The sequence below is a fragment of the Carlito syrichta genome, unplaced genomic scaffold (assembly GCF_000164805.1).
Source record: "Carlito syrichta isolate Samal-C Ts95f unplaced genomic scaffold, Tarsius_syrichta-2.0.1 Scaffold304744, whole genome shotgun sequence".
Taxonomy (NCBI): domain Eukaryota; kingdom Metazoa; phylum Chordata; class Mammalia; order Primates; family Tarsiidae; genus Carlito; species Carlito syrichta.
This window is the reverse complement of record NW_007248840.1, coordinates 196,705-208,171: the sequence shown is the minus strand read 5'-3', so window position 1 is coordinate 208,171 and position 11,467 is coordinate 196,705. Positions and strand designations below refer to the sequence as shown.

The 11,467-nt window shown below is 57.1% G+C and overlaps 2 protein-coding genes across 2 annotated transcripts in view; one reads left to right on the top strand and one right to left on the bottom strand.

The window, feature by feature from the left end:
* The window catches only part of B4GALNT1 (beta-1,4-N-acetyl-galactosaminyltransferase 1), a gene marked incomplete at its 5' end in the record, with an annotated part of 39,706 nt that extends 32,829 nt beyond the window's left edge, over positions 1 to 6,877 (top strand). The window contains 10 exon segments of the mRNA XM_021713804.1: positions 1 to 170; positions 683 to 847; positions 969 to 1,075; positions 1,538 to 1,578; positions 1,724 to 1,904; positions 2,909 to 3,016; positions 3,147 to 3,337; positions 4,485 to 4,625; positions 4,994 to 5,234; positions 6,055 to 6,877. Of these exon segments, the coding sequence (XP_021569479.1) occupies positions 1 to 170; positions 683 to 847; positions 969 to 1,075; positions 1,538 to 1,578; positions 1,724 to 1,904; positions 2,909 to 3,016; positions 3,147 to 3,337; positions 4,485 to 4,625; positions 4,994 to 5,234; positions 6,055 to 6,272 (1,563 nt within the window).
* Positions 6,864 to 11,467, bottom strand: part of SLC26A10 (solute carrier family 26 member 10) — a 6,022-nt gene continuing 1,418 nt past the window's right edge. The window contains exons 3-16 of the mRNA XM_021713803.1: positions 11,395 to 11,450; positions 10,806 to 10,937; positions 10,510 to 10,657; positions 10,291 to 10,404; positions 9,536 to 9,613; positions 9,352 to 9,447; positions 8,834 to 8,940; positions 8,639 to 8,708; positions 8,451 to 8,567; positions 8,299 to 8,329; positions 8,140 to 8,222; positions 7,994 to 8,048; positions 7,774 to 7,880; positions 6,864 to 7,004 (exon numbers count right to left, since the gene is read on the bottom strand). Of these exons, the coding sequence (XP_021569478.1) occupies positions 6,966 to 7,004; positions 7,774 to 7,880; positions 7,994 to 8,048; positions 8,140 to 8,222; positions 8,299 to 8,329; positions 8,451 to 8,567; positions 8,639 to 8,708; positions 8,834 to 8,940; positions 9,352 to 9,447; positions 9,536 to 9,613; positions 10,291 to 10,404; positions 10,510 to 10,657; positions 10,806 to 10,937; positions 11,395 to 11,450 (1,233 nt within the window). The 3' untranslated portion in view covers positions 6,864 to 6,965. The remainder of the gene's footprint in view (positions 7,005 to 7,773; positions 7,881 to 7,993; positions 8,049 to 8,139; positions 8,223 to 8,298; positions 8,330 to 8,450; positions 8,568 to 8,638; positions 8,709 to 8,833; positions 8,941 to 9,351; positions 9,448 to 9,535; positions 9,614 to 10,290; positions 10,405 to 10,509; positions 10,658 to 10,805; positions 10,938 to 11,394; positions 11,451 to 11,467) is intronic.

Genomic DNA, 11,467 nt, shown 5'->3' with positions numbered 1-11,467 from the left:
TGCGCCTCGCTCGGGCTCCTGTACGCGAGCACCCGGGACGCGCCGGGCCTCCGGGCACCTCTCGCGCTGTGGGCGCCCCCGCAGGGGCCCCCCAGGCCCGGCCTGCCAGACCTCGCCCCTGAGCCCCGCTACGCACACATCCGGGTCAGGATCAAGGAGCAAGTCGTGGGGTGAGTGTGACCGCGGCGGCCGCAGCGCGGCGCTCACCGGGGGGTGGCCTGGGGGCTTTTGTTTCCTCCGCCGCTGGGCTCAGATGCCTGCGCGTCCCCCTGCTGGGTTGCGTGGGGTGGGGTGGGAGGCGGCTGGGGCTGGAGCTGGGGAGAAGTCTGTCTCCCCTGAGCCTTGCCACGGGGAAGGGGATGGCGACGAGAGGCTGTGCAGTCAGCCTAGGGCCCTTGAAGACTCCCTGAGGTCCCGATGCAGGCCTGAGAAGAGTCCCGATGGGGCCCTCGCAGTGGGTAGGCAGCCCCTCAGCCCTCTTCACTGGCCCTGTTCCATGCCTCTGTAAAACCCAGATTTAGGAGACGGGTCATCCCATCCGGGGCTCCCTTCCCGAGGTCTATCTGAAAAGCAATGTTTAAGGGGCCATCCTGGGTGGGCAAGGCAGAGGAGCCTAATATGAGTGTCTGTGGGGCGAATGGGCTGTGCCGTGGCCCCTGATGACCCTCCCTCCCCACTTCAGACTGCTGGCCCAGAACAACTGCAGCTGTGTGTCCAGTGGGAGGGGCCTCTCCCTCCCCTTCCAGAGACAGGTACGAGCCATTGACCTCACCAAGGCCTTTGACCCTGAGGAGCTGAGGGCTGCCTCTGCCACAAGGGAGCAAGAGTTCCAGGCCTTCCTGTCAAGGTACCAGCACGAAAGGAGCAGCCTCGGGGGGAGAGCAGTGGGAGGACCAGAGGGTGGCTGTCCCCGGAGGGAGACCCCTCATCCCGACTCCTCTTCTGTCCTCCCCCTCCTCCACTGCCAGGAGCCAGTCCCCGGCTGACCAGCTGCTCATTGCCCCTGCCAACTCCCCCCTACAGTACCCCCTGCAGGGCGTGGAGGTTCAGCCTCTCAGGAGCATCTTAGTGCCAGGTGGGGAAGAGGGTCCAAGAGGATGACCTGGGCACATGGGGGAGGCAGACCCCAAGGGTGGGTGGAGAAGAGTAAGCAAAGTTGGAACGGGAGGTGGAAACTTCTGATGAAAGGGGGCTTGAAGCCAGAAGGGGGCTTAGGAGGTGGGAGATGAGGACAGAAGGGACTCCGGGAACTGCAGAAGACTATGTGGGCAAGTGTGGGGGAAAGAACTCATGTTCTGTGGACTAACAAAGGTTAGGTGGATAGTAGGGCGGGCCACTCCCCACCTAACGAAGGGCAAGCTTTGATGGGAAGGGGTAAAAAATCAGTCCCTCTCAACGATGTTATGCAATGTGCCCTGCTAAGGCCTCAGGAAGAGGAATGGGCGGAAAGCACCGTTTTGTGTGTGATGAAAGAGGGGAGTAAAACAAGGAAGAATTCGGGGCTGGCTGTCTGATTCTGATCCCATCTTCCTCCCAGGGCTGAGCCTGCAGGCAGCTTCTGGTCAGGAGGTATACCAGGTGAGAGAAAACAGGAAGGCGAGGAGGCCAGGTGGGCATCGCCAATGCTGGGAGGGAGACAGGGCCACCAGGGAGGGGTGGAGGGATCAGGGAGGCAAGACCAGGCCCTGGACCTAACCCCTCCCTCTCCAATCCCCTCTCCCAGGTGAACCTGACAGCCTCCCTGGGCACCTGGGATGTGGCAGGGGAAGTGACTGGAGTGACTCTCACTGGAGAGGGGCAGCCAGATCTCACCCTTGTCAGCCCAGAGCTGGACCAACTCAACCGGCAACTGCAACTGGTCACTTACAGCAGCCGAAGCTACCAGGCTAACACAGCAGACACAGGTGCGAGCCCCAGGGGAAGGGGCCAGCAGAGAGGACCAGCAGAGAGGACCCAGCAGAGAGGACCCAGCATGGCTGGAGTGGGCAAATGGCAGAGTGTGGGAGGCATTTGGGCAATGGCCAGAGGTTCCCAGCCATACAATGGGCACTTCAACTGGGCCAGCAGGGCCAGGGCGGGAGAGAAGGGGCCTTTGTTCATCTGGGGCCAAAGCAGGCCAGAGGGAAACCTGAACCTTGGGTGTGTCCCCCCTCCAGGCCAACCATGGAGGGCCCAGGAAGTGACCTGTCCCAGGAGCCAGCAGCCTCAGGCTCTGTTCCCAGCCCACCTTGCCACTAGAGGGCAAAAGTCTTTACCTTCTAGAGCTGCTGTTTCTTCTCTGGCAAAAGGGGCCTGGGAGCTTGTCTGCTTCTCTGCAAAGCTTGTTTGTAACACTGTTTGCTTTAAAGGTCACTTGAGAGTCTCTGCACTCGTTTTCTCTGCCTGGAATGTTCTTCCCCTAGATTCCTGCATGACTGGCTCCTTCTTGTCATTTCCATCTCAGCTCAGATGTCTCCGCCTCACTATTGCATGACTTGTCTTATTTTCTATTCAATACTTACCAGTAGCTGTATCTTTAAATTTACTTAACCTGGGACCAGACTAGGTTCCTATCAGTTTTGTTGCTTAACAGTAGTTTAAGTGTGGGCAAGATTCTTTTCAGCTTCTTTTTCTGTGGTAGGACTTCTTCATTGGGCTATCATGAGGATTAAATGCATTCTTATATGTAAGGTAGTTTTTAAGAGGGTCTGCCACCTAGTAGGTGCTCAGTAAGGATTAGCTTTTACTTAAAAGGCTTTTATTATCTTTCTCCTCCCCATAAGTAAATTCCACGGAGGTAAGAACCTTGTGTTCTTGTAAACCAAGGCCTAGAAAGGAAGGACACAGAACAGGCCCTTAAATATGGACCTGCTGAGAAAGGAATGTTGTCCCAGCCATCAGGGCCAAATGACATGTCCTTTCTTCCCAGTCCGGTTCTCCACCGAGGGACATGAAGCTGCCTTCACCATCCACATAAGACACCCCGCCAACCCTCGGCTGTACCCGCCTGGGTCGCTACCCCAGGGAGGTGAGGCTGGTAGGGACAGGGACCTATTCAATGCAGCCTTGGTGGGGAGTAACGTGGGAGTGGTTGGCCCCGGGAAGGGCCTCCTGTTCCCCTCTCCCCAGTCTCCTTTCTGCACCCAACCCTGTGCTCTCAATCTCAGCCCAGTACAACATCAGCGCCCTGGTCACTATTGCCACTAAGACCTTCCTCCGTTATGATCGGCTGCGGGCTCTCATCGCTAGTATCCGTCGCTTCTACCCCACGGTCACCGTGGTCATCGCCGATGACAGCGATAAGCCAGAGCACGTCAGCGGCCCCCACGTGGAGCACTATCTCATGCCCTTCGGCAAGGTGGGCAGCCAGCAGGCTATTGGTGGGTCAGAGGACTCTGGGAAGGGGTGACCCTCATCAGCAGCCTCCAGGGTAGTGATTCATCCAGGAAACACCTGCCTCAGAGCCATGACGTCTCAATTGCTATGTTGCTCAAGCTGGTCTCGAACTTCTGGGCTCAACCAATCCTCCCACCTCCGCCTGCCAAAGTGTTGAGACCATGGGCATGAGCCACCATGTCCCTCTCTGCATTTTAAGAATGGTGCTTAATACCTACTGGGCACTCAGTAAAACAGCTGATGAATAAATGAATGCATGCAGAAATTAACCTATGCCAAGACCCTCTCTCAGAACACTGACTGAGAACCTCTGGGAGTGGGGGTGGGAGCTGCTTTTCTTTTCTTTTCTTTTGAGTCGGAGTCTCACTCTTGTTGCCCAGGCTGGAGTGCAGTGGCACACTCACGGCAACCGCAGCCTTGACCTGCTAAGCTCAGGTGATCCTTCCGCCTCAGCCTTCCAAGTGGCTGAAACTACAGACACACACTATCATGCCCAGCTAGTTTTTGTGATTTATTGTAGAGACAAGGTCTCATCAAGCTGCCCCGGCTGGGCTCGAACCTATAGGCTCAGGCAGTCCTCTCACCCTGGTCTCCCAAAGTGTTGGGATTACAGGTGAGCCCCCGTGCCCAGCCTGCAATTTTTTTTTTTTTTTTACTTAGTTCCTGGTCATTCCAAAGCACTCAAAAATTTGATGAGGGGGCAGGGTGCAGTGGCTCATACCTGTAAACTCAGCACTTTGGGAGGCTGAGCCAGGAGGATTGCTTGAGTCCAGGATTTGAGACCAGCCTGGGCAACATAGTGAGTTCCCATCTCTATAAAAAAAAAAAAAAATCAAAAATTTAGTTGGCCATGATGGCGCTGGCCTGTAATCCCAGCTACTGGGAAGGCTGAGGCAGAAGGATCACCTGAGCCCAAGAGGTTGAGGCTGCGGTCAGCCATTATGGTGCCACTGCACTTTAACCTGGGCGACAGAGTGAGGCCCCGACTCAAAAAAAAAAAAAAATTGTTTGGAGAAGGGCACAGGCTGTTGAGAGGGATAAGGAGAGAAAAAGAAAAGTGGCGGGGGACATCTCTACAGGCCCCCAACCATACACACCTCTCCCCCCAGGGCTGGTTCGCAGGCCGGAACCTGGCCGTGTCCCAAGTAACCACCAAGTACGTGCTGTGGGTTGACGACGACTTTATCTTCACTGCGCGGACGCGCCTGGAGAGGCTCGTGGACGTGCTGGAGCGGTCGCCGCTGGACCTGGTACGGGGCGCCGCGGGAGGTGGGTGGGAGAACGACCTTGAACTGGCTAAGACCATGGCGGCCCCCTCCGCGGGCCGCTCCCTCCCAATTTGCTCTCCCCAGGGCTGGACCTGATAGGTCCCTGCCCCTACCAGCCTCACCTCCCTGGGCTGGAGACCCAGATGGGTGCAGCCGAGAGGGGGGGCGGGGCGTCTTAGCGGGGGGTGAAGCCTGCCTCACGTCCCCTCCCTGGGCCAGGGGGAGGTCGACGAAGTGGGGCTGGGGAACTGATGCCGAAGCCGATGGGGCAGGGGGACCACGAGGGAAGCGGGAGCACGGGCCCGCCCCCCGGTCCCCGCCGCGCCTGCAGCCACCCTCCCACTCCCCAGGTGGGGGGCGCGGTGCGCGAGATCTCCGGCTTCGCCACCACGTACAGGCAGCTGCTGAGCGTGGAGCCCGGCGCCCCGGGCCTGGGGAACTGCCTCCGGCAACGGCGCGGCTTCCACCACGAGCTCGTCGGCTTCCCGGGCTGCGTGGTCACCGACGGCGTGGTCAACTTCTTCCTGGCGCGGACCGACAAAGTGCGCGAGGTGGGCTTCGACCCGCGCCTCAGCCGCGTGGCGCATCTGGGTGAGTGGCGCCCCCTCCCGGCCGGGCCTGCAGGGACCCCGCGGGCGCCGCGCGGCCAGGCGCCAAGGTCATGGCAGCTCCCCCACGCCCGCGCCCCGGGAGCCCCGGAGCAGGTCTGCGCGGATTCACTAAGAGCTGCACCCGGCGGGCGGGAGGCACACCCTACCTCGGCCCCGCCGGCCATTTACACCTCCACTGCCTGCACAGCCCCTGTGTTCCCTTGAGCCTCCCCTGTCGCTGTCACCGCCACCCCACTCCCTTCGCTCTCCCTGCTCAGACCGTATGGCGTTTATGGAACGGCAGGTGGCGTGGGGAAGTGTAGGTTCTTCCGTTTTCGCTCTTTCTTTCTTTTTTAGATTGGAAATTTTCGTTTATTTAGACAGTAAATTAGAGAGAGAGGAGAGTCACCTCCCCAAGGTAGGGGAGGGGACCAAAGCTTAGGAAAACATGGCCTGGCTATAGCTCAAAGAACACATGGCCACATCATAGCTTAGCAAGGCAATGAGGAATGGGGGGCTGAGGGAAGAGATGGGGAGAGAGAGAGATTGATTCACCTTCCCAAGGTAGGGGAGGGGGGCCAAAGTCGGGAAACATGGTAGCCATAACTCCACTTCTTCCATCTTCAAAGCACAAGACAGGTGGACTGACTCCATTTTACAAAAGAGCAAACCTGAGAACCAGAGGAGTGTATTTACTTGCTCAAGGTCCTTAGAGTCTCTGCATGCACGTGCTTCTACCCTAAATTTTATGTCTCCCATACTGCTTGGACTTTGGCACCCTTAGGTCCCTTCACTGTGTAATCCTCTTCCTCTACCCCCAGAATTCTTCCTGGATGGTCTTGGTTCCCTTCGGGTTGGCTCCTGCTCGGACGTCGTGGTGGATCACGCATCCAAACTGAAGCTGCCTTGGACATCCAAGGATGCCGCCGCTGAGACTTACGCCCGGTATCGTTACCCAGGATCACTGGATGAGAGTCAGATGGCCAAACACCGCCTGCTCTTCTTCAAACACCGGCTGCAGTGCATGACCGCAGAGTGACATCCGCTGGGACTTCCTGTCAGGCTGGGCCTGTCTCCTTGTCCCTGCGCGGAACTTCCAACAAACCCCACGGCAAAGTGAACCCTCCACTGATGTCCCCAGGCTCCTAGTTCCTCACCCCTCCCTTTCAGAACCTGATCCTGAACAGGGGCTTGTCCTGGCGACACCCCTCCTTTTGCGAGTGCCCAGAGGCCTGATGGAGCCATAACCTCACCCACAGCCAGTGCCAAGTCCTCCCCTCACCCCATTTTCATGGGGTAAGAAATGGGGGGGTCACTCTCCAAGTGCCAAAGAGCCCGGGGGACTCCAAGATCCTAAGTGGAAACTCTTTCTCATCTTCTTGGGACTGAGGGGGTGGGGAAGTTCCCCAACACATCATCCCAGGACTGTGCCCCCACCCCGTCTCTGGACCCAGGACTGTGCACGGGCTCCAGCCCACCCCCACCTCCACGGAGAGAACCTATGACTCTGGAGCTGGGATGGGGGCTGGTGAACACATGGTGAAAACCATTTTCATTTGTGTCTCTGCAATGCTGTGGGTACGGAGGAAGGGGCGCCGGGGGCACCTAGACTCACTCTAAGGATCCCAGAGGCTGTCAGTTTCATTTTATTGGTTACATTAAGCAAGGGGCTTAGGGGTCACGGTCCTCCTCACATACGTTGTTGGGGCCCTCGGCACTCCAAGTGACCGGGTCAGACCCACACTGTGCAAATCTTTGGACCAGTGAGCTCCTGGAGAAGAGAAGGGACATTTCAGGAATAGATTAGATACCCCCTCCCTTGCTGAGACGTGCTAGTCCTCTGCGGGGTACCCCACCCCCTTTGGGACCTGAGTCCTTCAGTTCTTCACTTGTAGTTGGGTCTAGTCTCCCTTGATTTGGTCTTAAATTCACTATTCATTTCATCCCCACTCCTTCATCTTTTTTTGTTTGTTTGTTTGTTTTGTTTGTTTGTTTGTTTTTTGAGTTGGAGTCTCACTCTGTCGCCCAGACTGGAGTGCAGTGGCCGCTCCCGGCCACCGCAGCCTCGACCTGCTGGGCACCGGCGATCCCTCCGCCTCAGCCTTCCAAGTAGCCGGAATTACAGGCATGTGCTACCACGCTCGGCTGATTTTTTGATTTATTGTAGAGATGAGGTCTCGCTGCCCAGGCGGGTCTCGAACCCGCGGGCTCAGGCAATCCGCTCACCTCAGCCTCCCAAAGGCGCAGGATTACAGGCTGAGCCACCGAACCCGGCTACCTTCATCTTTTTTTAAAAAAATTTGTAGCGATTGGGTCTCATTATGACACACAGGCTGGTCTCAAACTCCTGGCCTCAAGGGATCTTCCCTCCTTGGCCTCCCAAAGACTGGGATTACAGGCCCCTGCCCTCCCCATCCTCCTTGGTCGTCTCCTCAGTGTGTTGCCAGTCCCTCTCCCTGAGTCCTCAGCCACTCGCCCCCACCCCACTTGCCACAGCCAGCACGTCCTGGTTCCCGCCCCTGATGCAACCGCCCCCTTACCAGTCTCTCCAGGGCATGAGCAGCTGCATCCTGGACACTCACAAACAGCTGTTCTGGGGTCATTCTGTCCAAGAGTCCTGCCCGAGTCAGTGTCCCCAGCACCGAGGCTGTGTGGCGAGAGTGTCAGACTCCAAGGCCCTGAGGCCACACCCTGTTCTCTTCCCTCCTCCAAGTCACCATCATTCCCCAGGCACTGCCCACCGCCCTCCACACCTCTCACCATGACACTGAGCCAGGAGGAAGTGGATCCCCGCCTCTCGGCATCGGCTGGCCAGCTGTGGGGGTGGGGCAGAGGGGTGAAGTCCCAGATCAGAGCGCATGAGTGACATGACAAGGGCTTTCTCCTCAACCCACCCTCTCCTTCACCTGTACCACTTCTCTGGCCCCAGCAGCATCTGCAAAGGTGACACCACTGAAGTCTAGGACCACCACTCTGACAGGCTCGGCAACTAGGATGGGAGAAGGCAGGCGTCCCCAGATGCCGCTGTGGCTCATGCCCAGATCTCCCTCCTTATCTCATCTCACCTGTGTCAGGTGGGCCATCTGGCTTTGAAGTCTATGGGTAAAGAAGGGTAGTCACCACCCCAAGACACAAGCATGACATGCACCCCTTAAGCAAAGGGTCCCCCTTAGAACACCCACCTGCCTCCTGCTCCTCCTAGACCAAGGTCCCTCACCTTGCCTCCTTCTCCAAGCCCCAGATGCCACTCCAGGATGTGGCGAAACTGCCCACGGGTTCCAAAGTAGAGTGGTGTTGCATAGCTTAGGATGCAGAGCCCTGGGACCTGGAGGAGCTAAGGGACCAGGGGTCAGAGAATCTTCCAGGCCTAAGCTTCTTTTCCTTCTTTGCCTCTAGCCCACCCACCTTGTGGCTCCCTCTGAGTGGTCTGTAGAGCTCCGTCCCTTCAGCCAGTCCAAGTGCCAGGCACTGCACCCTAGGGGAGAAGTGGGGGTCAGATTCCCAGGCTAGCCCGGCCTGGCTGGAGTGTCACCCCGAACACCCTGTTCTCTCCCACTCCACTCCTGCCCCAATCTCAGCTCCACTCATCTCTACGCCCACCTCTGGGTGCGGCAGACCACAGTCATCATGGAGAAAATCACGCCCAAGGCCAGGCCCAGGTCCACACTCAGGGTCACCACAGCTACCCATGTGACCATCCACACAGCCTACAGGACACGGATGGGGTGGATTGCCCCAAAGAAAAACCAGGCCATCAGTGCCAAAGAAAGGGACCTGGGGCAGGGACCAAAGCAAGTGACAGGATGGGATGGCCCAGGAAGTAGAAAACATGACAAGGAAAGGACAGGCTTGACCCCACGGGGCACACACCGAATGTCATTACAGACCTGCAGCCATGGGGAGGTTACAGATAGTCAAATCCGAGGGTTTCAAACCCCTACCTGTTCCTCCCTTGTCTCTGAGTAGAGGGTATTAGGAGGTGTGTGTGTGTGTGTGTGTGTGTGTGTGTGTGTGTGTGTGTGTGTGTGTGTTGAGGGGCAGGGGAGTTGCAGAACTTAAGGACAACCAGTTGAGAAGGTAAGGGGGGCCATGGTGGGGGTAGTGCTGCCATTTCTCACAAAGTCCATGCGGCTGATGCGCCATAGTTGTGGAAGTTCCTGCATCTGGAAGAACATCTGGCGCATGCTGGAGATATTGATACAAGCCAGGACAGCCTAGGGGCAGAAGAGGAGGGTGGCCACCCCTGTGTCCTGAAATATTACCTCCCCTCCCACCCACGCTCACACCTCCTCTGCTCCTTACCTTGGGCAGATAGTAGAAGAAGGGCCCCAGCCACAGGAGCACGGACAGGACCACTGCGCAGGAGAAGAAGCCTGCCAGCTAGAGGGAAGGGGGGATGAAGGCAAAGGAGGATGGGAACCCCACCCCCACGTGACATCTGGCCTCCCTCCCGCTCTGCCTCATCTTCCTGAGATGCCTCTCTTCTCCCAAGTTTCCTTCCACACAGATATTCCTCACGCCTCCATCCCCTTCTAGATTCTCCGCCATTCACACCAAACCCTCCCCTTCCCCCAATTAAATGCCTGTCATTGGCCGGTCTTCCCCCAGATGTACCGAGTTCAAGCTCCCCATTTTTGTAGCCCACCTCCATCTTTAAGGCCACTGCTGGGTTACCCCACAAGCTTAGGGCACCAGCAAAGTCAGGGAAAACAGAAATATTAGGGGAAGATTTTGATAGGTGGTCTTTTTCACTTAAAAGAAAATGCCCTCGTGGAAAGAAATCAGAATTTCATCTTTTAAATTTATTTTATAGTTTAGTATTGTTTTTATTTTGAACTACATCAGGACACCAGACTTTTTCAGTGCTTATGACCTACAGAGGTCTTCATGGGGTGCTGATATCATCTGTCTCTCCTATCTAAATCATTTCCATCCCCTCCATCACCCTCCCTCACAGACTCCCATCCTCCTCCATATCAATGCCACCTGGGTATCCTCCACCACCACCACCTGGCCTGAATGCCCCATCCCTTCTCCTCACCAAGGTGTCCCCTCACCTGTGTGTTCCCACCAGCATCCACAAGTAGACTGGTGGTGGCCAGCGTGGCCGAGTTGGGAAAGCAAGAGAAGAGGGAGGAGATGAGGTTGGAGACTCCATGTGCCAAGAGCTCCTAGAGGAACACAGTGAGATGAAGAGGGCGAGACAAAGGAATGGGGGAAGTCAGATTCGAGGGTTGTCTCCCAAATGGGTCTGGAATTCACAGCCAGAGTCCCACCTGGTTGGAGTCAATAGTGTAGCTATACTTGTCTGCATAGATGGAGGCCAGGGAGGCAGACACCGCAAAAGTAACCAGAGCGATGGACAACGAGTCGGCCAGAATCCCGGGCAGCTCAGCCAGGTTGGGAAGAAGCGGTTGGGGAAATCTGGAGAGAAACCTGTGGTGAAGACAGGTAGGGTGCTTCGGGAGATAGGGAAGACTGAGAAAAGCGGGGGGGGGGGGGGAGGACAAGAGGAGGTGTGGGTGGCAGAAGTGGGAGAAGAAAAAGCCGGTGTCTCTTCCTTGTCTCTTACCCTCCAGGCAACAGCCCCACAATCTGGACATTGTATCTTGTGTCCAGAGAAGAGGTGAAGCAGAGCACAGAGGCCAGGAGCACCTGGGAAAGAGCGAGGTGAGGGTATGGCAGGAGTTGGGGCCCTTGCAGGCTAGAAAGGGCTCAGCCTCAGGGCCATGACACAGGGGCCAGCACCTGGGGAAGCCGGGATATGTTTGGGAGGGGTGCTGACAACCGACTTGGAGGGAGGGAATGTGGAGACCAGGAAAGAGAAATGATGTTTGCGGGGACTGAAGAGAGGGACCAGGGCAGGAAGAGGGGCTCCTGCAAGGGAAAGTTTCCATCAAGAGATGCGACTCTGCCATGCAAGTGGGGAAGCTGGACGTTATCTAGGGATCTAGTGGCGTCTGTGGAGAAGTGAACGTTTATTTAGTCAGGGGGAGGAGGGAGAGAGAAATATATAGGAGGAGGTGGGGGTGGTGGGGAATGCTCTGTGAGTTACAGGGAGGAGGGTGAGTGGTGAGACAGGAGAGGAAATGCTGTGGCCAGCGAGACCTCAAGGGGGGCACTGTAGGAAGGAAGAAGGTTCAAAGGGTGCTGCATGAGACTAGTGGAACAGCGTGGAGGCGGGACTCTGGAAGGTCAAGGTGTCCCGGGAGGAGGCCTGGAAAAGTGGACGTG